Source organism: Engraulis encrasicolus, chromosome 16, assembly GCF_034702125.1.
Source record: "Engraulis encrasicolus isolate BLACKSEA-1 chromosome 16, IST_EnEncr_1.0, whole genome shotgun sequence".
Lineage (NCBI taxonomy): Eukaryota > Metazoa > Chordata > Actinopteri > Clupeiformes > Engraulidae > Engraulis > Engraulis encrasicolus.
Window position 1 is genome coordinate 2,296,148 of NC_085872.1, and position 25,234 is coordinate 2,321,381.

General features: G+C 43.5%; 3 protein-coding genes across 4 annotated transcripts; 1 reads left to right on the forward strand and 2 right to left on the reverse strand.

Annotated features, from left to right (window-relative positions):
* Positions 1-564: 564 nt before the first annotated feature.
* LOC134464926 (zinc finger and BTB domain-containing protein 5) lies at positions 565-4,067 on the forward strand. Of its 2 annotated transcripts, XM_063218251.1 has the most exons (3): positions 565-853; positions 1,897-2,015; positions 2,289-4,067. In XM_063218251.1, the coding sequence occupies exons 1-3, from the start codon at positions 851-853 to the stop codon at positions 3,991-3,993; spliced, it is 1,827 nt and encodes a 608-aa protein (XP_063074321.1). In that variant the 5' UTR covers positions 565-850; the 3' UTR covers positions 3,994-4,067. The 2 variants fall into 2 exon arrangements, with proteins under 2 accessions (XP_063074321.1, XP_063074320.1); XM_063218250.1 differs by having other exon boundaries at positions 1,897-4,067.
* A 2,490-nt stretch (positions 4,068-6,557) lies between these two features.
* On the reverse strand, positions 6,558-10,035 carry grhprb (glyoxylate reductase/hydroxypyruvate reductase b). Its single transcript, XM_063218252.1, has 9 exons — positions 9,784-10,035; positions 9,523-9,653; positions 9,255-9,327; positions 8,592-8,708; positions 8,093-8,181; positions 7,775-7,879; positions 7,520-7,655; positions 7,279-7,409; positions 6,558-7,132 (listed from the first exon to the last, which is right to left on the reverse strand). The coding sequence occupies exons 1-9, from the start codon at positions 9,939-9,941 to the stop codon at positions 7,011-7,013; spliced, it is 1,062 nt and encodes a 353-aa protein (XP_063074322.1). The 5' UTR covers positions 9,942-10,035; the 3' UTR covers positions 6,558-7,010.
* Positions 10,036-12,742: 2,707 nt separating this feature from the next.
* Positions 12,743-19,761, reverse strand: LOC134466205 (torsin-1A-like). The gene is made up of 5 exons (XM_063220099.1): positions 19,491-19,761; positions 18,467-18,732; positions 17,785-17,960; positions 13,450-13,574; positions 12,743-13,235 (listed from the first exon to the last, which is right to left on the reverse strand). Exons 1-5 carry the CDS (start codon positions 19,663-19,665, stop codon positions 13,003-13,005), a joined length of 975 nt encoding a protein of 324 aa, XP_063076169.1. The 5' UTR covers positions 19,666-19,761; the 3' UTR covers positions 12,743-13,002.
* Between the last annotated feature and the right edge of the window lie 5,473 nt (positions 19,762-25,234).

Consider the following 25,234-nt stretch of genomic DNA (forward strand, 5'->3'; position numbering starts at 1 on the left):
TTTACTCTTTGTTGATTTGTTAAGCATTACTAAAATAGGGCCAAGTATTAAACATAACCTACATTTAGGCCTAATAGCTTTTCATAATTAATCCAGTTGTTTGCAGGTTGCATAACAACTATGTGTGTCAAATAACACATGTAAAATAATTGTTTTCCAACGTTGGGCAAAAACTATTCTTTAAATGTTGCCATTTTACCAACTTTGAGTTATGTTGCTCCCAAAGATTCTTAGACATAGGCCTATCTAGCAGGTCATTGGCTCTTTCCTTGGGCCAGCAAAATACCCAAAACCAGGGCCAACAGACCCATTCATTTTAAAAGATGAAATGCAAACATTAAGAGCCATGAGTTGATCATTCAGTTGGGTTGCTGCCCGCTCCTCATAAGGTTATTGTTTTAGTTTCACAATGTTGACCATTTGTTCATTTGAATGTTGATTTTGAATGCGTGTGAAGGGCCATGTCCATCAGCCTGCGTATTCTCCGTAAGTAATTGCGCAGACGATATTCATGATTCCGGCGCCGTTGTTTTCTCACCGTGCGGCTGTAGACAGATGCTGCGCGAGGACACAGACGTTTAACTGCGTTTACCATTAGATTGCCAGTGCTACATCTTCATCCCTGAGCTTGATATCCAAGTCTGTTGGCAACAGTTAGATCTATCACTCTACACTATTGTAAAACAATGCCTGCTGGCTCCGAATTGACTTTCGTAATCAACAGGCAGTGTCTGTAGGCAGTGGGAAAATGAACAAAGCTGTCCAGATAAGCTAGGGGTGCAGACGTTAGCTAGCCTACTAGCTATTGCTACGGATAGATTACCTCTAAAACGAGTGTAACAAACACTACATGGTAAGTGTATACACCTGTTTTGGTATACCTATAATCTATTTCAATATATGCATGGACTATGGGATGAATAATGCGAAGTATATGTTCGCTGTGGAAATTGCTGCTCCTCAGGTGAGGTATGCATGCATTGCATGAAGATTGCCCACTGAAATTAACAAACAACGTCAAACAACGTTTGCGACATCAACCTGCATTGTCTCTCTGATGTTCATTTGAGACAACTGGGTGAATGATAATAAATAAATAGATGGCTTTGTTTTGAAGAACAGCCTGTTTGGTGTGATCATCATGAATTATCATTGAAACGAGATTTGGAATCTTATTGGCTATTGAAAAAAAAATCAGACCTTCAGCCAGTCTCCGTTCGTATAGTTTTGATATCGACAGATAACCGGATCCAATCTCCTGCATCACGATTGTTTGAGTAACATGCAGCAAGTGACGGGAGGACATGAGTAATTTTCATCTGCTTGAAAGTAGTATGACAGGTGACATCGACAACCAAAAAAATAACGCACACATGCACTCACGAATGTGCGCGTTAGTTTATCACGCAGAATGTTCTCATACCACGTGCAATGCTGCCCTGGATTATAATCAATTTATTACAATACCTAAGCTACACAATAACACCCTATCAGGCTGTGCATAGTACTTGTAGGCTAATGTACTGCTGCTGTCTCTGGCTACGCTCTATACTTATTGGACACAGTCACTTTGGCTCTCTTGTGTTAGGAAACTGCACAATGACAGTTCAATATTGAGCAATCTGTTCGAAATGAATAGTGGTGAATGAATATTTGGTTTAAAAATGAATAAATAAATAAAAATCATTCAATATGAAACACAGAACTTTGTAAATACACCCATTGCTGGTGGTTATAGTCACAGTGTTTATAGAGCGAGTATGCCTGCTACTCGTTTATTCACATAGGCATAGTCACATAGACATACTTCAGGAAGGTCAGCATGGTAATACACTGTTAATATTCGATTTGGAATGAGCATTACAGATGATTGTGTTTTTGGTTTGTTTCCCTCAGGTGATGGACTTTCCGGGTCATTTTGACCAGCTCTTCCAGCAGCTAAACTACCAGCGGCTGCATGGGCAACTGTGTGACTGTGTCATCATGGTGGGCAGCCGGCACTTCAAAGCACACAGGTCAGTGCTGGCGGCCTGTAGCACACACTTCCGCGCGCTCTTCACCGTGGCCGAGGGCGATGCCAGCATGAGCATGGTCCAGCTAGACTCGGAGGTGGTGACCGCTGAAGCCTTTTCTGCGCTCATTGACATGATGTACACGTCCACGCTCATGCTGGGGGAGAGTAATGTGATGGACGTGCTGCTGGCTGCTTCACACCTGCACCTCAACGCGGTGGTGAAGGCCTGTAAGCACTACCTGACCACTCGCACTCTGCCACTTTCGCCCAGCAGTGGCCCCCAGCAGCACCAGATGCACCGCACAGAGGCCCCTGCGGGGGGCGCCAGCAGCACCAGTGCCAGCCCCAGCTCACGTCTGCAGCGGTCCTTTCTCTTGCAACAGCTTGGCCTGAGCCTCGTGAGCTCAGCCCTCAGTGGTGGACTGGTTGAAGAAGGCAGAGAGGGGCGAGAGGGTGCCGTTGAGCAGCGGCCATCCTTCCCCAACCGTCGCCTCCACAAACGTAAACCCAACCTGTCTCTGCTCGGCTCGGAGGCAGAGCGGAGCAGACAGCGGCTCCGTGCCACAGCTGCGTCTGACGGGATGCTGTGCGGCGAACTGGCCAGTGGCGGCCCTACAGAGTCAGGGCTCCTCTCTCCGGACTCCCATAACAAGCTTGGAGAGGACTCCAAACCAGATATTGTTTCAGGAGTAGCTGCCATGGACGCGGTGGCCAGCAGTGGGGTGGACTACAGCCGTCGCTCTGTGGTGCAGGAGGACGCACAGATGCCCAGCCAGTCAGATGGGGGTAGGGGAGGCGAAGGAGTAGAACCTCTGGGGAAAGAGGAGTACGCAGACGCTGATGGAGAAGAGCATCTGCTTGGAGACGGGCAAGGGAAAGAGGGTGAGGATGACAAGATGCAAGTGGTGGTGAAGAGTGAGCCGGTGAGCTCCCCTGAGCCTCATGACGCTGGAAGTGCTGGAGCCTCACCTTTAAAAGGTGCTGATCAGTCCGAGCCCTGCGTGGAAAAGAGCGAGCTAAGTCCTGTTGGCAGTGAAAGTAGCTACAGCACCCCTCAGCCCAGCACAGAGCGGCTACGGCATGAACGAGACAGAGACAGAGACAGAGAGAGGGAGGTTCGAGCAGAAGCACGGGGAAGTGACAGTCTCGATCCTGGCTCCCCAGGTTTCCGCATTTCAAACTTTTTAAATGGGAGGGGTTTTGGAGATGATGTGATTGGGAACGGGGCTATGTCCACCAACGAAGGCCGATTCTTACTTGGCACTGGCGATGGACTCAACTCCTCTTCCTCCTCCTCTTTGCTGCTTCCGTCACAACATCTGCTTCAGGGGGAGGTGCAGAGCTTCGGGGAGGCGCAGGCAGACTCCTTGTTTCTGCGGCCCGTCCACGACGGCTCACTTGGGTTGCAGAGAGGGAGTGCCAGTTCAGATGCACTCACCATTGACTTCCAGCGCTCAAGTCTGGGCCTCCACTCGCTCCCCCGACCTTCCAGAGGACACGCTGTTACTTCTGGAATGGTGAATTACCCGGGCTACCGTCGCATAGCTCCGAAAACTGCCCTTGGTGGTCCTCCTCAGCATCAAGACCCCTCCTCCTCCTCCTCCTCCTCCACATCATCCGCGGGGGGAGCCATGTTGCTCAACGGAGCTGCTTCCGGCTTTGAAGGGGGCTCCGGGCTTCCCGGCCACCCGCAGCTCACACGTGCCTCTGCTGACGTCTTGTCCAAGTGCAAGAAAGCTCTCTCGGAGCATAATGTGCTGGTGGTGGAGGGGGCGCGCAAGTACGCCTGCAAGATCTGCTGTAAGACCTTCCTGACCTTAACGGACTGCAAGAAGCATATACGTGTGCACACGGGTGAAAAGCCCTACGCCTGTCTCAAGTGTGGCAAGCGCTTCAGCCAGTCCAGCCACCTTTACAAACACTCCAAAACCACGTGCCTTCGCTGGCAAAATGGCAATCTGCCCAATGCTCTGCTGTAGAAACCAATGTAGACCACTTTTAAGACTATAGCGTGAGATCACACACACGCGCACACGCGCTCACACACACATACACACAGGTATGTGCTTCTACTTCTAGAACTAATTGTATCCTGGAACAAATTGATGTGCACCCTCGAACACAGAATTTCCCACAGAAATGCAATTATTGCAGTATCAACATGCATGCATGATAACCATTGTGAAACTGTGATAATGGTGTATTTTCATAACCATGCACCATGTTTGAATTTATTGATTTTCAATATGGACAGTGGACAATAAGGCTCAAATAAATCAAGGAAATATACATTTTACGAGCTTAGAGCATTAATCATGCCAATTTCCCCCCGTACTCCCCTGTCAGTTCGGTGTTATGGAAATAAAATATGCAGGAAGGAGCTCACCAAAGGTCAATATAGCAGTCAAAACACAATTAATTTTACAGTATGCATTATTTTAAAGGAACAGTGTACAATATCTGTGTACAATTAATCTATACAGTGCAGTACAAAAATAGATGAAGGCCTGCAGCCCTATAACCAGAAATAGCATGTGGATGCTACAGAGACAGTAGAGAACATGATGGGAGGATTATTTGGCATCATAATGGTTTAGCAAAGATGGGGGGCGTGAAAACAATCACACTTTATTTGGAAATATTTCTGAGAGATGCAGAAATGCAACTGGTCATTTCCAAGCCACCTGTGTCAATTGTGCACACAAAGGTCTGTTTATGAGCATTTAATGCACTTTTTCGACTTTTAAGAGAAGAAAATAGCTGTCAAATGAGAGTATTAATATGTTCAGCTAATGTGCTCAACAAACTATTGCCAGGCAAATAACTGCTCTGTTGTCAAAACTGCTACTTGCTGTCTAGACCCAGTCAGGGTTTACAGTAAGTTTTTTGTTCATTCCTTATGGGATAGTTATCACAATATTCAACAACAATATTGTCTCATCATTTCACATTGTGCGGCCCTACACAACAAACTGCTGTCATGTCTCTACTTAAAAATAGGAATTATGAGGTATCAATTCTGTTCTTTGCTGAGATGTAGTTTGTACTTCACCGGGAAGTAATGCGTGGACTCTTAAGGCTAAATGAAGTTTTCATTTGTGAAGAGCTGTACAAGTTGGATGCCTTTGAAACTGAAAGCACCTTTAAATATTATTATTGATTAGCACTGAGTATGTATGACCTCGATAATGATCACCTTCTTTAATATTTTTTTATTTTTTTATTTTCCTATTGCCAGTGAGTTTGCTTGTGTAATCTATTATTGTTCAGAACTGTTTTTGAAAAAGAGATTGGAAAGCACCGTATCTCAACTGATGCACAATTTGTTTTCTCATATGTACTAATTTGCACAGAGAGCTCATGGGGAAGGAGTTAATTCCAAATTCAAGTGTTTTGTTTGTTTTTCATTTGAGTCTACATTTGGATACATTGCAGCTACTGAGTAGATCATGCAGCGTGCATGGACAGGTTTCTGTATGTTGAACATGAGGGTGCCTGACTGCTGATAATATTCTCACTCTTTTGTTATATAAACAATATGGGAGTGACCAAGAGGAGGACTAATACCAACCCATCCTGATGTAAATAAGATGTGTATAGCATTCAGAACGCCACCTGCATTTTGTGGAAAATTAGCTGATAAACTGTGCACCATTTTAAAGAAAGGGTTGTGATCACTCCACGTGTGTTTGTGCATATTCTGTCTGACCTGCTTGATCTGTGCTGTATTTGATTGAAAATAGTTCTTCCACCCCAAAAATCCATTCCCAAATGGGGGTGGGTTGCACACAGCCCTGGCATGGCAACTAGTGGAGTCCTACCACACGGATTGTTGATTCAGTGGGGTCAGGGCTGAGCTAACAGGAGCTAATGATTGGTGGAGCGCTAGACTGGAATCTGTCCAAGTCCTGTGGAGGCTTTAGTGAGCTAAATAGCTTCCCTATTTCTCTGCCCTGCCTGATTATTCTTTTTACTCTGTCCAAGTATGTTAGTCTGTCAGCCTGTGGTCTAAACTCATCTAACTTTGTTGTACATCACTGAAGGCTTTTTGATGGTGTTACTGGTAATGGGTTTAATGAAGGAAGGCAACTATTCCTGTTGCTGCCTACAATGGCTGACCACCACAGGGTACCCTCACTTTTGCCACAATCAGTGTACCAAGTCAATAGTCATGGTGCTGTACATATATCAGAAGGATATTGTCCTCCACCCTAGTGTTGTGATGTAGCTTTTGGGACTGTTACTGGGTGATGTTCAGTATGCATTATTGAAAATGCACTGTAAGATTTTTGTATGCAGAAACTGTTGAGCAAAGAAATTATATGAAAACAAATGATCAATATGGAACAAAATGAGCTAAACTGCCTTATGACTCTTAACTTCTAAAGCACGGGTCTCAAAATGCCAAAAGATGCAGAGTGAAACTGTAATAAAATGACTACATATGCATTTTCTGTTCTTGTCCTTTTGTAGGTTGCTAATTAACAGTTAATGTTTTGTTGCAATCACTGTATATCCCAAAAATAAAGGTGGAGCTTTTCCATTGATTTGTATGTTTATGTTTTTATTTTATTGTCTATGAAAGCGATAGCAAGAAGGGTACAATGAAATTCAAAGTCAAAGTAAAAAAAATCAAGTGAAGACATTAGTTTGTTTACTTCTACACATGCTGTAATTTTAAGACTTCATGCTGTCATGACTGGCATGAAAGGGTTGAAAAGGGGTGGTAAGGGTGAAAAAGTCTGAGAAATTCCCCCTAAAAAGGACGGTTGCAGAATAGATGGATGTCATGTATGTTTAAATGACATGCCCTCAAACATAAATTCTGAATTAGGAGTATTTCATTCCATGTTGGATCAGAGTTGGATTTGAACCTTATAATATTAGACGTTCCGGAAGCTTAAGGAAATCCCTCCACGATATTTCAAATGTAACCCAAAGTAGACTACTCACATAAAATGTTACAATGTTGTCTACATATGTTTGCAACTGAGAATTACAATTTGAGCTCTTTTTCCATTGCATCCCCTCGTAGACCAGCAAGCAAGTTATTGGCTGCAAGGCTTGACATAGCATTCCGTGTAGTATAAGAGGCACTGGCAATGTGGGGTAGGATCACTACAGGCAAAAGAAAGGGGAAAACATTAGGTTAACAAAATAATACAACAGAGCCTTTCAGATGATCTAGATAGCTCTGATGATACCAAGATTCTTAATTCATCCAATACACTCCTACAGTTCTGCTACACAGCTGAGGTACGCACCGCAGTTGTTCAGACTGAAGAGTGGATGGCTGGTAGGAAGAGGTTCAGGTACAGTGACGTCCAATCCAGCAGCAGCAATTTGTCCTGTGGCCAACGCTTCATAGAGATCCTCCTGGTTTACCACCCCACCCCTTCCAAACACAAGAAACATAACTCAGCTTGAGGTCGAAATAAACATGGCATAGGCTATATTCCACTGCAGGTGCTGTATAAAATGTGTTTTTTAGCTGTGCTGTATAACCTGCTGGTGTTGATGAAGATAGAGGTCTTTTTCATCTTTGAGAAGAGTTCTTTATTGCAGATTCCCTGGGTCTCTGGGGTCAGAGCGCAGCATACTGCCAGGAAGTCTGACTGTTTGGCCATCTCATCCATAGAGACTAAAAGATATGCCACAAAATGAAAATACATTCTTGATATCCTTGCATGCATTGTGTGTGTGTGCGTGTGCATGCGCATGCATGTCTAATTGCATGTCTAAATGGCATGTTGAACTCACCGTATTCTGCCTGAATCTGACTTGCCAGTTCAGGCCTTGGGGCGACATCTGTGTAGATAAATTTCTTCACCTTAAAGGGCTTAAGTCTTTCAGCAATTGCCACTCCTGCTCACACACACATACATACACGGACACACATACACACACACACACACACACACACACACACACAGAGATATGGGGGGAGGGGGGGCAGAGACAGACTTCGAACCTGTACTTTTTCAACAAAAATACTTTGGCCATACCAGTAGCAGTCTGTTGTAAAACTTGTTGAAAAAAAACATAGAGACAAAGACAAACGTTGCTATTGGCTCTCACCAATCCTCCCCAGGCCCATGATTCCTACAGTGCTGTTGGCCAGCTCATACCCACACAGCCACAGTGTTCTCCATGTACCCCAGCCTCCTCTGCAGCACACACACACACACACACACACACACACACACACACACACACACACACACACACACACACACACACACACACACACACACACACACACACACACACACACACACGAAAGTTGACGAAAGAAATCTCTGAAATTCTTGCCATATTTACCTGAGGATTTCTCAAAGCGAAGTGTCCTAGCCTTGATAGGATGAGTAACACCCATTTTTCCAAGGTGTATCCAATTTTTAATTACACTTTACACTTGTTATTGGATACTCTTTGGTGAAATCTGCGAAAAATGGGCGTTACTCATCCTAGCAAGGCTAGGACACTTCACTTTGAGAAATACCCTGTGTGTATATTCTCTCCATTTAAAGACTGTCTGCTTATAAGTAATGCGTGTATCATTATTTTGTGTGTGTACGTTTTGGCCTCGTGCGTTGCTTCAGTGAGGCGCCTTGATGTGCAGAGCAGCAGAGCGACAGTCAGTTCAGCCACAGCATCAGTCAACACATCTGGAGTGTATCCCACGCGAATCCCTCTAAGCACAAACACATTAGCACTCAGTTACACACACTGGTTCTTAATAGGTGTTGTTATATACCATTATTTAAAGGACAACTTCAGCCAATTTCGACACGCAGTTGTAATGCTCACACTACCCTGAACTTGTCATTACCAGAGTTTTTTTTTCTTTCTTTAGACTTTTCCGAAATCCTGGTCATTGTAATGGGGCAGAGTTTGTTTCCATTTTTTTTTTAAGCCATCTTGATTTATTCCCAATAACATCCAAAAGGTTATGCAACATCAACAGACAACTACCAAACAGCGACACCTTGTGGGATAATATTTGGAATAGGCCTATGTTGAGGAGGTTTTTAATGTAAACAAAGGCTGCCCCCAGTAGCTCAGATCTCGGAAAGGGCAGAGTCGAAAAATGCAGCATCACCTGGTACTGACAAGTCAAGGGTAGCTTGAGCAATACAACAGCATATTACAATTGCCAGAAGTGCTCCTTCAACAAGGAGGATAACCATTCAATACACAACAAAAAGTAATAGATCAATGAGCTGCAGGAATGACTGACCTCTTTTTGAGTTCACCGAGAGAAAGGTGATCGTATCCCACTGACATTGTGCTCACCACACGCAGGTTTGGACCTTCAGACCGGATGGACAAACACATTTTTATGAACTGTAGACCATCTCAACATACACACATAACCCCACAAATGCTATTTCAAACACAGACACGTGTGCACATACACACACACACACACACACACACACACACACACACACACACACACACACACACACACACACACACACACACACACACGCAGACACACACACCAGCTGCATCCAGAAGCTCGGCATCTATCTTCTCTGTTAGCACACAGATCAGGCCATCCATCCCTTTGACCCTTTTCAGGAGCTCCTCTCGAGGCACTGGATCATCAGAGTCCCACATCTCAAACTGCACTCTGAGAGTGAGGGGCACAGGTTGGAAATAGATAGACAGGTATAGTTGAATTTGTAGTCTACTTTGTTAGAAAGAGACACACTGCTATATTTGAATTTGATCAAGAGCATACTGTAAAACTACAGACTCACTGTCCAGACTTTCGTAGAATGTCCAGCCCGTCTGGTGGCACGCTTCGGGTGATGTACACTCGAGGAAGAGTGGACTGTGCTCGATGCATGGCGCTGAGGGTGAGTTGCGCAGCGGCAAACCTTTGCAGTCGGTGAACGGCGAGTCGACTTGGCCACATCTTTTGGTAACCACAGAATCCAGTAACACAGAGGTGGCTGATTGGGTGGACAGTCAGCGGCAGTAGGTTCGTGAGCTGATGAAAGGGTCTTGAAAACTTGACCGCCGTGGTACAGGTCGCCAGTTGACTTTGGCTGCCTGTCAACGGGGAGGTACCCAAGCCGCTTTCCCAGCCAATATGAGCATAGGGAGGGTCTTGATGATACTAGCCACTGGTAGGCCGAACTGAGAAACATTTCCACATTGTTTCACAGAACAATTTCTTATTGGCTACTGCTGTTAAGGTCTTCATTTTAGGTTAAAACAATATTCACAGTTTGATCCATAGCTTGTGTAGTTTTAATATTCACCCGTTGTGTCAGTGCACTAAGTTTGTGAAGTACGAACAAAGCAAGTGGAATCATACAAGGCTCATCAGGAGATTTGTGCTTTATTTCGGCTCAACAATAAAACAGACACCTTTCGAGGTATGCTCAAAGTAGGCCTACAGATAGACTGAGTTTCTGATCACTGTCTGATATAGTCAGTTGTATTTCATTTGAAATGTGTCTCAAATGCATCCTCCTCATATGGGCTTTGGTAAATATTTGACTTCTGTGTTGCTGGTGAACTTTGAATTTGTTCCAGTGGGGCAACTGTCCCTAAAATGTGTGTGTGTGTGTGTGTGTGTGTGTGTGTGTGTGTGTGTGTGTGTGTGTGTGTGCGTGTGCGTGTGTGTGTGTGTGTGTGAGAGAGAGAGAGAGTTGATAGAATAGGTAACCTAGTTTATTATAATTACAGAAACTGAACTGATATACTAATTACAAAAAAATGAAATTCATTCCCATCTTATAGTATGTTAGGTAGGAAATTATAAGGCCTTTAAAACTGTATTTTTGCTTATTCATTATTAGTAAAATTATCCACTAGCATTTACAATTCAACACCCAGCAAATTGGATGTCAAGAGGTAAACCATTCCAGAGACGTGGAGCTGCCACAGCAAAAGCATGGTGAGCCGGGACAGGGCAGCATGGAGTGGAGAAGACCTTTGTCGGCATATCTGAGGGACCAGGGTGCAGACTGCTGAAGCATGTCAGAGATGTACACAGGGGTCTGGCCATGAAGTGACTTAACCCTATCCAGACTGGGTTTTTTTGGCATTCAGCTTATGAATGGAGTAGCGTATGACCACCACATTTGGAGGAGATGATCTACATACACAAATGCATAGATAACATCATTTTGGTATGATCAATCATTATTTGGTATTATACAATAGTTAGATCCGGTCAATTTACTTTGCGATATCTGATTGGATGAGACGTGTTCTACTGCTATTCTACGCGTCGGTAAGGGGGAGGATGTCTAGGTGGAAATCATCCCCGGAGACTCATCACATCTCATAATCACTCCACCGTGGATAGAATGTAACCAAGGCCACGCATTTTGAACTCGCCATCATTCTATCATTGTCTACTGCGGAGAAAGTAAATGTAACCAGGGCCGCGTATTTTGAAGTCGGCATCATTCTATTCCATTGTTCCATGTTGGACTAAGTTAGGCGCACGCACGCACGCCCGCATGACAGAGACGCGTGTCCTAGTTGGCGTAATTATGACATCATTAGGCCTATCTGATTTTATTGCCCAAAATGTCACCATAATGCATTTTCCATCAAATGTAGGTAGGCCTAATGCACCTCAATTTTAGTGATTATATGCTTCAAAGCACTTACGGTAAATGTCCACAAGGTGTTCTGATGCTAATGGAAATAACAAAATATATGAAAAATTAAGTCATACAATTATGTCATATAGGCTATTGTTCATATACTATTCTCCACCTATGCATGTGTCAAACACAAGGCCCGGGGACCACGTGGTGATTTTATGTGACCCGCGATAGCTTGTGTAGCCTTATTACTGAGTTAATATGACTAGTGCTTTCTTGAGTAGCCAACTTGTTTGTACTATAAGGTTCTACCCTCTTGACTTGACTTCATACAAAGCAGTCCTCTAGCAGTGGTCTGGTAGCCTATACTTGATGTGTGCATTCAAAAGGCATAAATGGTGATTCTGTTTTGACATAGTTAATAATAGGTATCAATAACCAATAACTCATAGCCTATACTTAGAAAATGTACTCTGTGTTTCAATTTTGGTTGTGTCCTGTGTGCAGAGGGACAGAAATATTTTCCTGCTTCCCTGCCCACTCATTTCCAGAGACCTGTGAGGAAGCGCTTGCAACCTCCTGTCAAGGATGTGCGTCACGAGCGGAGTGGAGAAGAGGGGGGTACGAAGTCGGAGTTATATCAAAAATATTTAGGCCTTTTTATTTACTCTTTCACCAGACATCAGAAAATAAATGTGCACGTGGACAGGACACTTCACTGGCAACAGAAAACTAAATCATTCACTTCTTCAAAGTTCAGCAGCATCAAACTCGAGTGATTTGAGGTGCTAAATGCATAATTGCCAATTTTACAAGCATCTGTTCAACATAACATTAATTGGTTGTAAGTGCCCCAGTCTGATAGGGGCCCAGAGGACCAAGTTCAAGTCCTGGGAAACTCATTCCCTTTGGTGCCAGAAGTGGGCCTAGGATGGCTTGCTGTGAGGCAGGTGGCCCTGGTGGGTGGTGGGAGGAAAGGGAGTGTAAGTGTAACTAACTTACTATTATGCCCGTTTCGCACCCCCTTTTTTTTACTGAAAAAGCACACCAACCATTAAATGTGTTAAATAAAATGTAACTGCCAGATCGGCTGCCCTAGTGAGGGCAGAGTCTGCCAGGCTATTAACTTGCGTAGTGCAGTGGTGCACCTTTCAAGTCTTACTTCGTTGTGAAACGATAGGTAGTGAATCTGATTATTTGCCAAAAGCATTTCTCAAGCACCTTCATTATTCATTGCATTCAAAGAAACACACAATGCATACTGTACATACATTCACATTTCACACTGTCCTGAAAATAAAGGCATAACGACCCCTCAAAATATTTTAAAAAGCATGAAAAGAAAGACAATATATAACCTCCCCTTAAGAACAAAGTCACTTTCTACAGTCAACACCTCCACTGAGGGTATTAGAGGTAGAACTCCAGCCGATTGGAGATGGTCTTGCAGCCTTGTGTGGCATAAATGCGCCCATGGGTCATGGCTTGTGCCATGCGGTCAGCCACATTCTGGTCTGGCTCTATACCTCTGGATTCCATCTCGGCCAAGACACACTGGACCACGTGCTTGAACTCCAAAGGAAGGAAAGGCACATAGGCATCAACCAGGTGCTCATCCATGAAACTGGCATGCCAGAAAGCACCTAAGAGGAGACCCATTAATTTAATGTCTTTAATGTCTTTACAGTATGTACTGTATCTGTTTCTCAGAGAAATACAAACGTAGATACATTAAAGACATCCTCCTTTACATTGACTTGAGAATCAGAGAACAAAGACATTGTCGGGACAACGAAAAAGATGTAAGAATGAAAAAATCTGTTGGAACAATGAAAGGGACACTGAAGTGTGACGTACCCTTTGTGTTGAAAATCCAGAGCGAGACTTTTGCTTCCAAATCCTCCAGCTGGATCTCTTCTCGGTCTCGTCCCTTGTTCCAGAAGTCCAGGGCTTCCTCGTTGATCCTCTCCCCTCCTGAATTACTGCACAACGACTACACAACGACCCACAGCACTAACCATCTAGTGAAGTTTGCGGATGATACAACACTGGTGGGCCTCATCACCAAGGGCGATGAGACTCACTACAGAGAAGAAGTAGACCTGCTGGCCAGATGGTGTAAAGACAACAACCTCCTGCTGAATGTCAACAAGACCAAGGAGATTGTTGTCAACTTCCAAAGGGTCCAAAAACAACTGCCACCACTGACCATCGACGGCGATGCTGTGGAGAGAGTGAGCAGCACCAAGTTCCTTGGAGTGCACATCAGCGACGACCTCTCTTGGACCACCAACACTACATCACTGGCGAAGAAGGCCCATCAGCGTCTCTACTTCCTGCGCAAACTAAAGAAGGCAAGTGCTACACCCTCCATCATGACAACATTCTACAGAGGAACCATAGAGAGCGTCGTGTCCAACTGCATCACAGTGTGGGGAGGAAGCTGCACGGAGAAAAACAGGAAGACACTCCCAGCGTGTTGTGAACACAGCGAAGAAGATCATTGGAGTACCACTCCCCTCCCTGCAGGACATTTACACCACACGCCTCACCCGGAAAGCACTGATGATCATCAAAGACACAAGCCACCCTGCACACACACTGTTCACTGTTCAGCCTCCTGCCCTCTGGAAAGAAGGTACAGGCGCCTCCGTTCCCGTACCACCCGGCTGGCGGAGCAGCACAATGCACCAAGCGATCAAGATGCTGAAACACTCAACCCACTCTCCCTCCACTGTCAGCCTCTAGCCAGCAAGGCCACTGACAACCCCCCCCCCCCCCCCCCCCCACCCCACTGTCAGCCTCTAGCCAGCAAGGCCACTGACAACCCCCCCCCTCATCCCCCACCACCATATCTGCGACTGAACTTTCCACCTGCACTACTATACTTGTGACTGAACTTTCAACCTGCACTAACTCAAAACATGCACACACACACACACACACACACACACACACACACACACACACACACACACACACACACACACACACACACACACACACACACACACACACACACACACACACACACAAGCACACTGCACTTTCTGCACTAAACCCAAACATACACACACAGACACACAGACACACAGACACACACACACACACACACACACACACACACACACACACACACACACACAACACACACACACAGACACACGAACACACACACAAGACGCACACCGCACCTTCTACCTGCACTAAACACATACTCACACACACACACACACACACACACACACACACACACACACACACACACACACACACACACACACACACACACACACTGCTGCTGGTGTACTTGACAGACCTTTTTATATTTATTTTCTTCAAAATGCTACTATTACCATGTCAGAACGCTATAAAGGACTTTTTTTTAGGAAAAGCACAAAAACACAACAAATACCTCTTAATGTATGTCCTCTACAAGTCTTCTGTTGTCCAGTCTTGCACTTTAAATGTCTGTATGAGCACTGTCTATGTCCATACTGTCTTAAGTCCATGTATAAGTACTGTCTATGTCTATACTGTCTATGTCCTTACCTTAATTAGTCTATGTCTGTATGGGAAAGCAAGAAATGTAATTTCAAATTCTTTGTATGACCAGTGCATGTAAAGAAATTGACAATAAAACCTACTTGACTTGACTTGACTTGACTTGACTTGACTTGACTACTGCAGTGACAGAGTAGACAAATACAGAAAATATAATACAGGGGTGCCATGACTCAATGGGCTAAGAAGGGACCAGGGACCGAGTTCAATTACAGACCCCAATTTGTTTCCAGATCCTTCCCCATCTTTTTTTCTCCCCACTTGTTTCCCATCAGTCTTCACTGTCCTGTCATAATGAGGGCAACCCCCCCCCCCCCAAAAAAAAAAATGCCTTGTGTCCTCAGCTCTTGACATTAGCACCTGCAAACCCTGGGCCGGTTTTTAGCATAGGCCGGCTAGGCGGTCGCCTAGAGCGCCATGTGAAGAAAGGGCGCCGAAATGGCGCTCTCCTATGCGTAATTTTGCGATATGAAGTTTTTTTTATGAAGTCGCAATCAACAAAGAGTGGCGAAAGCGGCGCTCCTCACGGCAAAGCGCCCCTCAGCCAATAGTAATATCTCTTCCAACTGTCTCTGGGAAGTCTGTGAACCAATAAACAGACAGTTCTGAGAAAGGGGGCGGGACGAGTGACAGCGTGCGGTCTATTTTGAATTTGGAGACTCACTCGAGAGACAGAGGGGGCAAGCGCAAACAGTAGTGCTGCTCTGCTGGATGGAGATTATTATGTTCTCATTAAACCACTCATTGCATGATGCAGGAGTTTCAGAGGGTGTTTTGGAACTATGTGATTTAATCAGCAACCGTTTGTGATTATGGAAAGCCTAATAGTTATGTTACTATTTGGAATTAGAGAGAAAAAGAGCTTTGTTTTTGATCAGAGAAATCGCTAGTTAGCATGCTAACATTAGCCAAGTATGCCAAGCAATGAAATCCAGTAAAGTAGCTGTTAGTAGCCTACTCACTACTCACTAACACCCACCTGATATCATAATACTTGCTTAGGTTGACAAGCAATGTAAAGTAAGACTGGTGCAATGTTTAAAACAATTTTAGCTGCCACATCTCCTTCCATCCACATGAATTACCTGCTTGTAAGCTTAAAAAAACATTAATTTCCAGACCAGAATGACATAGCCTACATTAATCATGTAACAGAACCATGCACAGCAGACAAGTGAGGCTATTTACTATATTTTGTATATTATGAAATTCAATAGCGTGACAGCTCTTCTCCCTTTCTCTCACCCTGTCCCTCCAAACACATAGATACCCCCCTTCTCATTCTCCTACTCACAAATGCACCACTATTTCCAGTCCAGAAATGAAATTGGTTTGGAAGACAGCACAAATGTGTAGCTTATTAAAATTGTTATGCTGCCATGCTTTGTGATGCTGTAGATAGTGTAGATCAATGCAGACCTCCTTGGTAGGCTTATTGTCTACACATGCATTTTACATGCAAATGTACTGTATCACTCTCCTGGCATTTCAATTTCACGTTACAATTCAAACACATTGATAACCTCCCTCTCATCTGGGGTTGGGGGCCCCACCACCATCACATCCAACACACCACACAGTGAAGCTACTTTCATGCGACTCAATCTGATGTGTTGGTCGCCTGTCAAAAAGAACCACAAATCCATTTGATGAAAAACGGTTATTGTTCTTGATGCTATTTAGTTAAGCTTACTAAGGATATTAGTCTTGTGTTCTGTGAGGTATAAGAAAGATTTTTTTTTTCTTTCAAAGGTAGGGGGGTTGGGGGGGGCGCCAGAAATCAAACTCGCCTAGGGCACCAAATAAGCCAGAACCGGCCCTGTGCAAACCGGTCAAATGTAGGGAAAGTTTGGCTGTCAGTGTAGGTAAATGAAGGGAGCATTTTGTATTGAGATCCTTGAAAATGATAATGACTATGATAATGGGTTTTCACACCTGGTCCCCTTTAAGTGAACCAAACTCAGTCCTCTTTAAGTGGACCAAATTACGACAGCAGAAGGACTCAGTTCTGTTTTTGTTTTTATTGTGAGTGTATTACAAAAATAACTGACTGATCTTTCTGGTCCTGGTAGGCTTTTATGGTGTGTCACTCTTCTTCTTTATTACACCTGGTCCTCTAGAGCCCTCCTTAAGTGATTATACCTAGTCACAACTGTATTTTGTCAGAACTCATAAGCGAACCGAAATGAGACCACGTAAACCAAGGCCTTGGTTCAGTTCGCTTCAGTTCGCTTCCGATGAGTCTGGGTACGTTTTGGAGCGTTCACATATGCGGCAAAAATGCTGAGTCACTACCCGTTGGCTTAGGCGGCTGAACTGAAAGGGACCAGGTATGAAAACGCTGTCAAAAACAGATGTTCACTAAAGCTGTATGAGAGACTGACAGTAGCTTTGATGATGGGTGAACCTGCCCTTCCAACTCAGCCCTGAGTATTGGAACTTTTAAGGCCAAAGTATGAACATGCAGTCATCCTTTTGACCCAATTAACCTTTTTGAGGTGCTGTTTGGGCACTGCACCCAAACCTTTCATTTGATTTTATTCCAATGCTCTACACCAGGCATACATATTCATTCTGTTCTAAGGGGCAAAATTAAGCAAATTGTGCAATAAATGATTTTAAACTAACCTGAGGAAAAGGAAGATGGCTTTTCTATAAGAAACCCCATCCAGATTGTTGTGGTAGTCCAGGCATGGCTTGATGCTGTCAATCAGGCCAGCTTGAATTTTGTCCATCTCATCAAATATAAACAAAGAATGAGGACACTTTCTGACACTGCTTTCCACCCGCTTCTGTAGCCAGTCCTGAGGTAGTCATTTGATAAAATAGGATCAATTAGTAAACAGTGCCAGGATAATAATGGGGTTAATTATGATAGTGGTCAGGGTGTCATTTCTCAGAAGCTCTGTTCTAACCTCTCAAAATTCTAATTCAAATCCAAGCCAAACAATTTGTATTCTAAGCTAAATTCTGAAGCTGAAGCTGGAGCTTAGGCTTCATTTACTCAATTGTTGGCACAAGCCATTCCAGCTAATACATTTTGTGAGAATAACATGCATAATAAATAGCAATGAGTTTTATGTAGCAAAACACACTCATTAAATAACGTTATTAAGTCATTAAGTTACGTTGACTAACATGTTGGATACCCCATGACCATTTCAATTACTTAAACTTATAGTAAACCACCAAATATGCTACCTCCAAGGAGATGTAAGGGAAATTGTTGGATTGTTGAGAGGTATGACACTGAACAAAGCAGCTTCGGAGAAATGGCCAGTTGAACGGTTGTAACACAGTGGTTGCTTACTATATATGTTTCTAGATGATTCTGGTGGGGGAAGTGTTTAGTGGCTGAGAGAACATGTACAAATTTGCTCTCCAAGCCTTTGTGGTAGATGCTCTCTGCAATCATCTGGCCCACAAAGTTCTTCGCTGTGCCGGACCAGCCATGCAGAGAGAGCACCAGTGGTTTCTTGGGGTTCGGGTTGTTCATGTATCCAGTCACTGTTTTCAGGACCAAAGGCGATGCTATATGCTGCCCAAAGAGCTTCTTATTCAAGGCCTGCTCCAGTTCTGCATGAATACAATTTGCATTTAAGATCAACAAATATGTAATACATTTCAGTCAAGTCACAGAACACCCCCCCCCATAAAAAGTTACAATTACAACCTTTAAAAGTACAGTAGAGTAGGCTATGTATTGTGGCCAGAGTATGCATGATCAAATTTGAACTCCTTAGCGCAACACCTATGTTATAACCTTACTGTCACCAAAATTGTAATGCCTATGTCTTAATCTGTTACTTAAGGCTCTCGGCACTGTCATAGCAATGTTGTTATGATGTAGTTGAGCATTTTCAGCAAATACGGAATAGGCCCGCCGGCGACCCCATCTGCAGTAAGAGGCTACTGAATATTTACTAAGTAATGAACTAATATTTACTAGTCTGACCAAAGTACAGTTTTTGGGTAGATTACCGGTAATTCAAATTAGTGGACACAGAGAAAAGATCCATCTTCTTAGGATGTTTACAAAATAGTTAATTGTGTGTGTTTGAGTTGTGTGTGTATTTGTCTGTGTCCTTGTAGGCCAACTACACTTTAGTTGTATTATAAGTAAAATAATATTTTAAAATATTTACATTAAAAAATCTTTAACCCCAATAACACACGAGGACAGGCAATCGAGCAAGCAGAACACTTTACACGTTCCTAGTACCTACCTTAGTAGGTTAGTAGACAAGCCTGAGCTAGATTGCAACACTGAAACGGACCTTGAACAGAAATGTCACAGCAAAAGTATTCAGAACAATGAATTATAGCATACTTACTAGATGAGTCAAATCTGATCCAACCGTCATCACAAGTTTCGTATTGTAACTTTTGTCCAATCCAATTGACTGCTGACATGGGATCAAAGGCTTCCACAATGCAACCCGTTATCAAAACACAATGTAGAAGGATTCTGCACACGTGTGCCATTTCTGAAGTCAGTCCCATTTTCATTCAAGGCAAAGAATGCATAGCAGTAGGATACGGAGTTCAATATCTCCTATAAAGGCAGGCATACGCTCAATCGCAGCTTCTGCTCACACTGTACGAGGGAATGCTATAGTTTATAAGTTCACATTTCATGACTAACATCCTCACATTGTACGAGCCGAGGGCCAGATGCAAACAGAATGTTCACTGACACGACAAGCTTGTTTTCCAGAACTCCACCAGCTGACAAAAATGCGGAAGGGGAAAGCGCACCTGGTGAAGAATGACAAATCAGTGTGTACGGTGTATGCCTGCCACTACCAATAATGTCGTTGATTGTTGGTCAGAAAAACAGTCTGTCAAACTCTCTGTACAAAAGCTCAGCCCTCGAATGTCTGAGTCATTCGCCCATTATGAGCCCGTTGAGACTTGAGATAACCGGTCAGGCCGGTCAGGTTACAACATTGAATCATTCATCCCTACAGGTGCATATACATTGTTTAGTCTCTCGAGTGATTTGTGGTGCACAATGCATAACCGCCAATTTCACAAGCATCTGTTCACCATAACATGAAGTGGTTGTAAAGGAATGCCTCTTCCACTGCCGGTTTTCTGGTAGGCCTACAGCTCGACACAGCGTGACTCAGCCACCACTTTTTGCTTCATGATTGAGCTGTGTCGTGCCTATTTGAAAAGGAAAAAGTTGCAGCTGAGTCGCGCTGTGTCGAGCTGTAGGCCTACCAGAAAATCAGCAGTGGAAAAGAGGCATTAGTGTCTGTTACCACAGAGGACCAAGTTACCACAGAGGACCAAGTTCAAGTCCAGGGCAACTCACTCTCTTCAAAATGGTGTCAGAAGAGGGCCCTAGGATGGCTCGCTGTGAGGCCATGGAGCCTCACCCACCAGTGTGATACAAGCACTAAGGTAGGTAGGTGGCCCTGGTGGGAGGGAAGGAAGTGGCTGTATCTCAAAGTCAAGGATCCTGGCCTTGCTAGGACGTGAAATGCCCAGTGATTGGATACTCATTGGTGTACTCCGTGGAGTATCCAATCACTGGGCGTTTTACGTCCTACCAAGGCCAGGATCCTTGACTTTGAGGTACAGCCTAAGTCAGGTGTGGGGAACCTATGTCTCGAGGGCCATTATAAATTTAATGTTATGCAGATTCACATGAAATATGACGTGTTTTGAAAAGGAATCTTAAAACATACATTTGTAATACAATTAAAGGATAACTCCAGCCAATTTATACATGCAGTTGTAATGCTCACACAACCCTGGATTTTTTTTTTCTGAGATCCTGGGGTCCGTTTCTCGATTCTTGTCGTTGCTAACCTTCTTAAGACAGTCTTAAGACCGTCTCACCATTCCCTTGGATTTAGTGGTGAGCGTCGCTGTCGAGAGAGAGTTGAGTCGCTCTTACGAAAGGACGTTGCTACCGTCGTTAGCAAAGACGCTTTCGAGATACGGACCCCTGGTCATTGTAATGGGGGCAGCTGTTTATTTACATTTCACAAAAACATTTTTATTTATTCCCAAAAACATCCAAAAGGTTATGCAACATCATCAGACAACTAGCAAACAGTGGAGTAGGCCTATCTTAAAGGTACACTGTGTGAGATTTTAAGTTGTTTATTTCCAGAATTTATGCTACCCATTTACGAATGTTACCTTTTTCATGAATACTTACCACCACCATCAAATTCTAAGTATTCATTATGACTGGAGAAATTGCACCTTTCATACATGAAAAGGGGGATCTTTTCCATGGTCCACCATTTTGAATTTCCAAAAATAGTCATTTTAGCTGCAAAAATGACTACTTGGACCAAACTAGAACATATTTGTTTATTACTTAGTAAACTTTCATGTATATATCAAATTTGGCAATAGGCAGCCCAGTTTCAATGAGCAGCATAGTTGCAGTACCTTTTTGGACCATTTCCTGCACAGTGTCCCTTTAAGATTTTTTTTAAAATGTAAACAAAACCTGCCCCCCATTAGAATAGCTCACATCTCGGAAAGGGCTGAGCCAAAAAATGCAGCATCACCGGGTAGTGACAAGTCAAGGGTAGCGTGAGCAATACAACAGCATATTGAAATTGGCAGGAGTGCTCCTTTAAGTTATATTCAGGGGACTTAGAGAAGGTGGGGTCTGTTTTAAAGGCGTCTGCCTTCAATATAGGCCTTAAGTGTAGGGGGAAATCCTGGTTTGTGTTCATACGGCCCTCGGATGAATTTGAAGTGGCCCCTTGAATGAAAATGGTTCCCCGCCCCTGGCCTAAGTGTAACCCTCACTTATACCTGTTTCACACCCCATTTTTTAACTGAAAAAGCACACCATTAATTGTTTTAAATAAAATGTAACACTTGGGCACTGCCAGATCATCTGCCCCCTAGTGAGGGCAGAGTCTGCCAGGCGCGTTGCTATGCTCTGGCTGGAATCTTTGTTTTCTCTACAGAGGTAGGACAAAACAAAGAGACAAGAGGATGGAAGGACCAGGAAGGGACAGGAGTAAATGGTTGGACTAGCACCCATTGCCACATGATGGCCCTCAGTCATGAGGGATGCCCCGAACACAGAACCAGGCATGACCTTTTGACACAGATCAGGAGCCAGAACTGTAAAAAGCAGGCCAGCGGGCCTTGGCAGTGGCTCAACTGTATAGTTATGCCAGGGACCCAGGTTCGATTCCAGCATGAGGTAATTTTCCAATCCTCCCCCAAGATGATTATGAGATATGCACAGACATAGATATGGGATGGCAGAGGACCTCAAGAAATGTAAACACTACCAATTCAAGTCCTTCCATCAGTCCCTTTCCTATTGAGTAGAGGTGTGTCGTTCACGAACGAGACGGTTATTTTGAACGGATCCCTGAAGTGAACGATGGGAACCGGATCACAGCTGGGGCAGTTCCAGTAATAAGCAAATAACAGTCCACTCGACTGTTATTTCGTTCATTTTTCATTAATTTTAAGCACGTGACCTCGACCAGAGTAATTAAATTTGGGAAAAAACACAATTGTTTGCCTTAAAAAGTGTCTTTAGAAGCAGGAGAATAATCAGTTGTTTGGACAATATTACCTTGAGGTGGAGTCAAACTATTACATTCTAAACACTGAATAAATAATTAAAAAATAGCCAAAAGAGCCAGTTTTTTGAACGGTTCTTTGAAAGGAACAAGTCACTAAGATCCGGATCCTGCTACAGAGCCATAAATAAAGTGATGTTTGTTTGCAAACCTTGATTTTTTTTAAAAATTGTTCAATGGTGTCATTTTACGAAACGAAACAGAAACGAGCACCTTTAACCTCCCATAATTATAAGGTAGCCCAGTGGTTCCCAAACTTTTTCTGCTGGCACCCCGTTTTGGACATACAAATATTTTTGCAACCTCTTTTTCAAAAATGCAAAAAACATCATTTTTGTTAAACTGTAAATCGCAGGAAGGTAAATAGCCTACATGTATTACCCATTGAAATTAATATTGTTATTAAAAATGTATGGAAAGTTTATAAAAGCATATATTCAAGGTTTTATACAAACAGTCCCTTCTCTCCGCGACCCCCCTTCAGTACCTCTGTTGCCCCCTTAGGGGTCCCAACCCCCAGTTTGGGAACGATTGGGCTAACCTACCTTGGTAAATGAACTTGCAATCCCACATATTGACCACAAGAGAGTACTGTAATCAAGGCATTGTAATGATACACAGTTTGGTATAATATTGCCACCGCTGTCTTTTGTGCATACAGTTAAAAACAACACACCATAGTTTGGCAAAGAGTTCATTCAAAAGGTAGTTTAATAGTGTGAGTATACCATTATCAAGCGTTAACTGCATTTCATTCATACAGTACATCCATCCCTCACACTAGGAGGCAGCATTGCAGATAGTAATGGTTTCCCACGTCTGATACCAATTCTTTGCACCATTCTGCCAATGTAAATAACATAAATATATCAAACATAGTCGGGCTATGGTATTTCTCTTACCTGCAATACAAATCTAGTTATTCTTTCAAAGCAGCACTGGTTTGTGCCCACTTAAAAGATGATTGGTTTGAAAATAGCTCGAGGCATATTCAGATCTCTCTGGTAAAACTTGCACCTGATCAGCATGCAGAGAGAGAGAGAGAGAGAGAGAGAGAGAGAGAGAGAGAGAGAGAGAGAGAGAGAGAGAGAGAGAGAGAGAGAGAGAGAGAGAGAGAGAGAGAGAGAGAGAGAGAGAGAGAGAGAGAGAGAGAGAGAGATGGCTAATGGCAGGTGAGGGGGAACAGTGTCTTTTGGGTGAAAAAAATGTTGATTTAATGTACAGGATATATGAAATGTATGGTGTGTTGGGACGAGTGTCATATTGAGTCACTTTTTTTAACCACAATTAGTAAAATTAAGAGCAGTATTTATCATGTGAATCATCATCATTGTGACACAAGCCTCTCTTTCCCCCTTTGCCTCTTTTTCCAGACTAAGACATCCTTAATATGAATCTGAAAAACACAAACTAAAATCAAACAAGCTCATCCTTCGTAAATGTGCTTCATTATGCACTCAGGTACACACATTCAGCCATACCCTTTGGTACTCTTAGGTAGTTACTGGTATAAATAACAAAATTACACAGATTTTACATTTTGTAAACAGCTTTTTATACCTCTCTTGAAAACATATGAAAGATAAAATCATAATCTGGATTCATACATATGTGTGAGTGCTTCTAGCTTGGGTTTTAAAGTGTGCTGGATTCAAACTACCCAAAGTATCAGTGTATCTCAGCATCTGTTCACAGAACAATAGTTGTTGATGAGACGTGGGACATAAACTCTGTGAAGCAAACTCATAAATAAATAAATGAATACATTCGGATATGAGAACTGACACATAAACATATGAATATTCAAGCAAGTACTGTATGCTTTCAGTCATGGTCACTGAATGAGAAATACTGCCTTCATGGCCCCTTTAGTTGCCATGCATTTTACTGTGTGTATGTGTGTGTGTGTGTGTGTGTGTGTGTGTGTGTGTGTGTGTGTGTGTGTGTGTGTGTGTGTGTGTGTGTGTGTGTGTGTGTGTGTGTGTGTGTGTGTGTGTTTGTGTGTGTGTGTGTGTATGTGTGTGTGTGTGTGTGTGTGTGCGTGCACGTGTGCATGTGCATGCCTGTGTGTGTGTGTGCGTGTGCATGCTCACTCTTTGTAAACCTGTGCTCGGGCACAACAGGTGTAAAGCACATTCACTATAGTCTCCAGGAAATCATTCTGAGAAAGAGTGAGGTCCTTTCCTCCACTTTATCCCAACCCCAGATCGCAACTGGAGCCCCTCCTCCCCTCTGGTTAATACAGATAGCGTAGGAAGACTATTCTTCCCCCGTTTTTGGGTATCGTTACACCATACCCCATCGGCATACACACACACGGAAAGCTTCCATTTGCTTGAGCACTGTAGGATCACAGTGTTTCTTCTTGAAGTGTTTCCCCTGGTTAAGGTGAACGGCCATGGTCCCACGAGGAACTCTATCTGCTCAAGGACCTCAAGTGATCTTCGGTCCAAGACCTCAAGGTCTTTGACTGCAGGATTGATTTGTGAGGTTGGAGG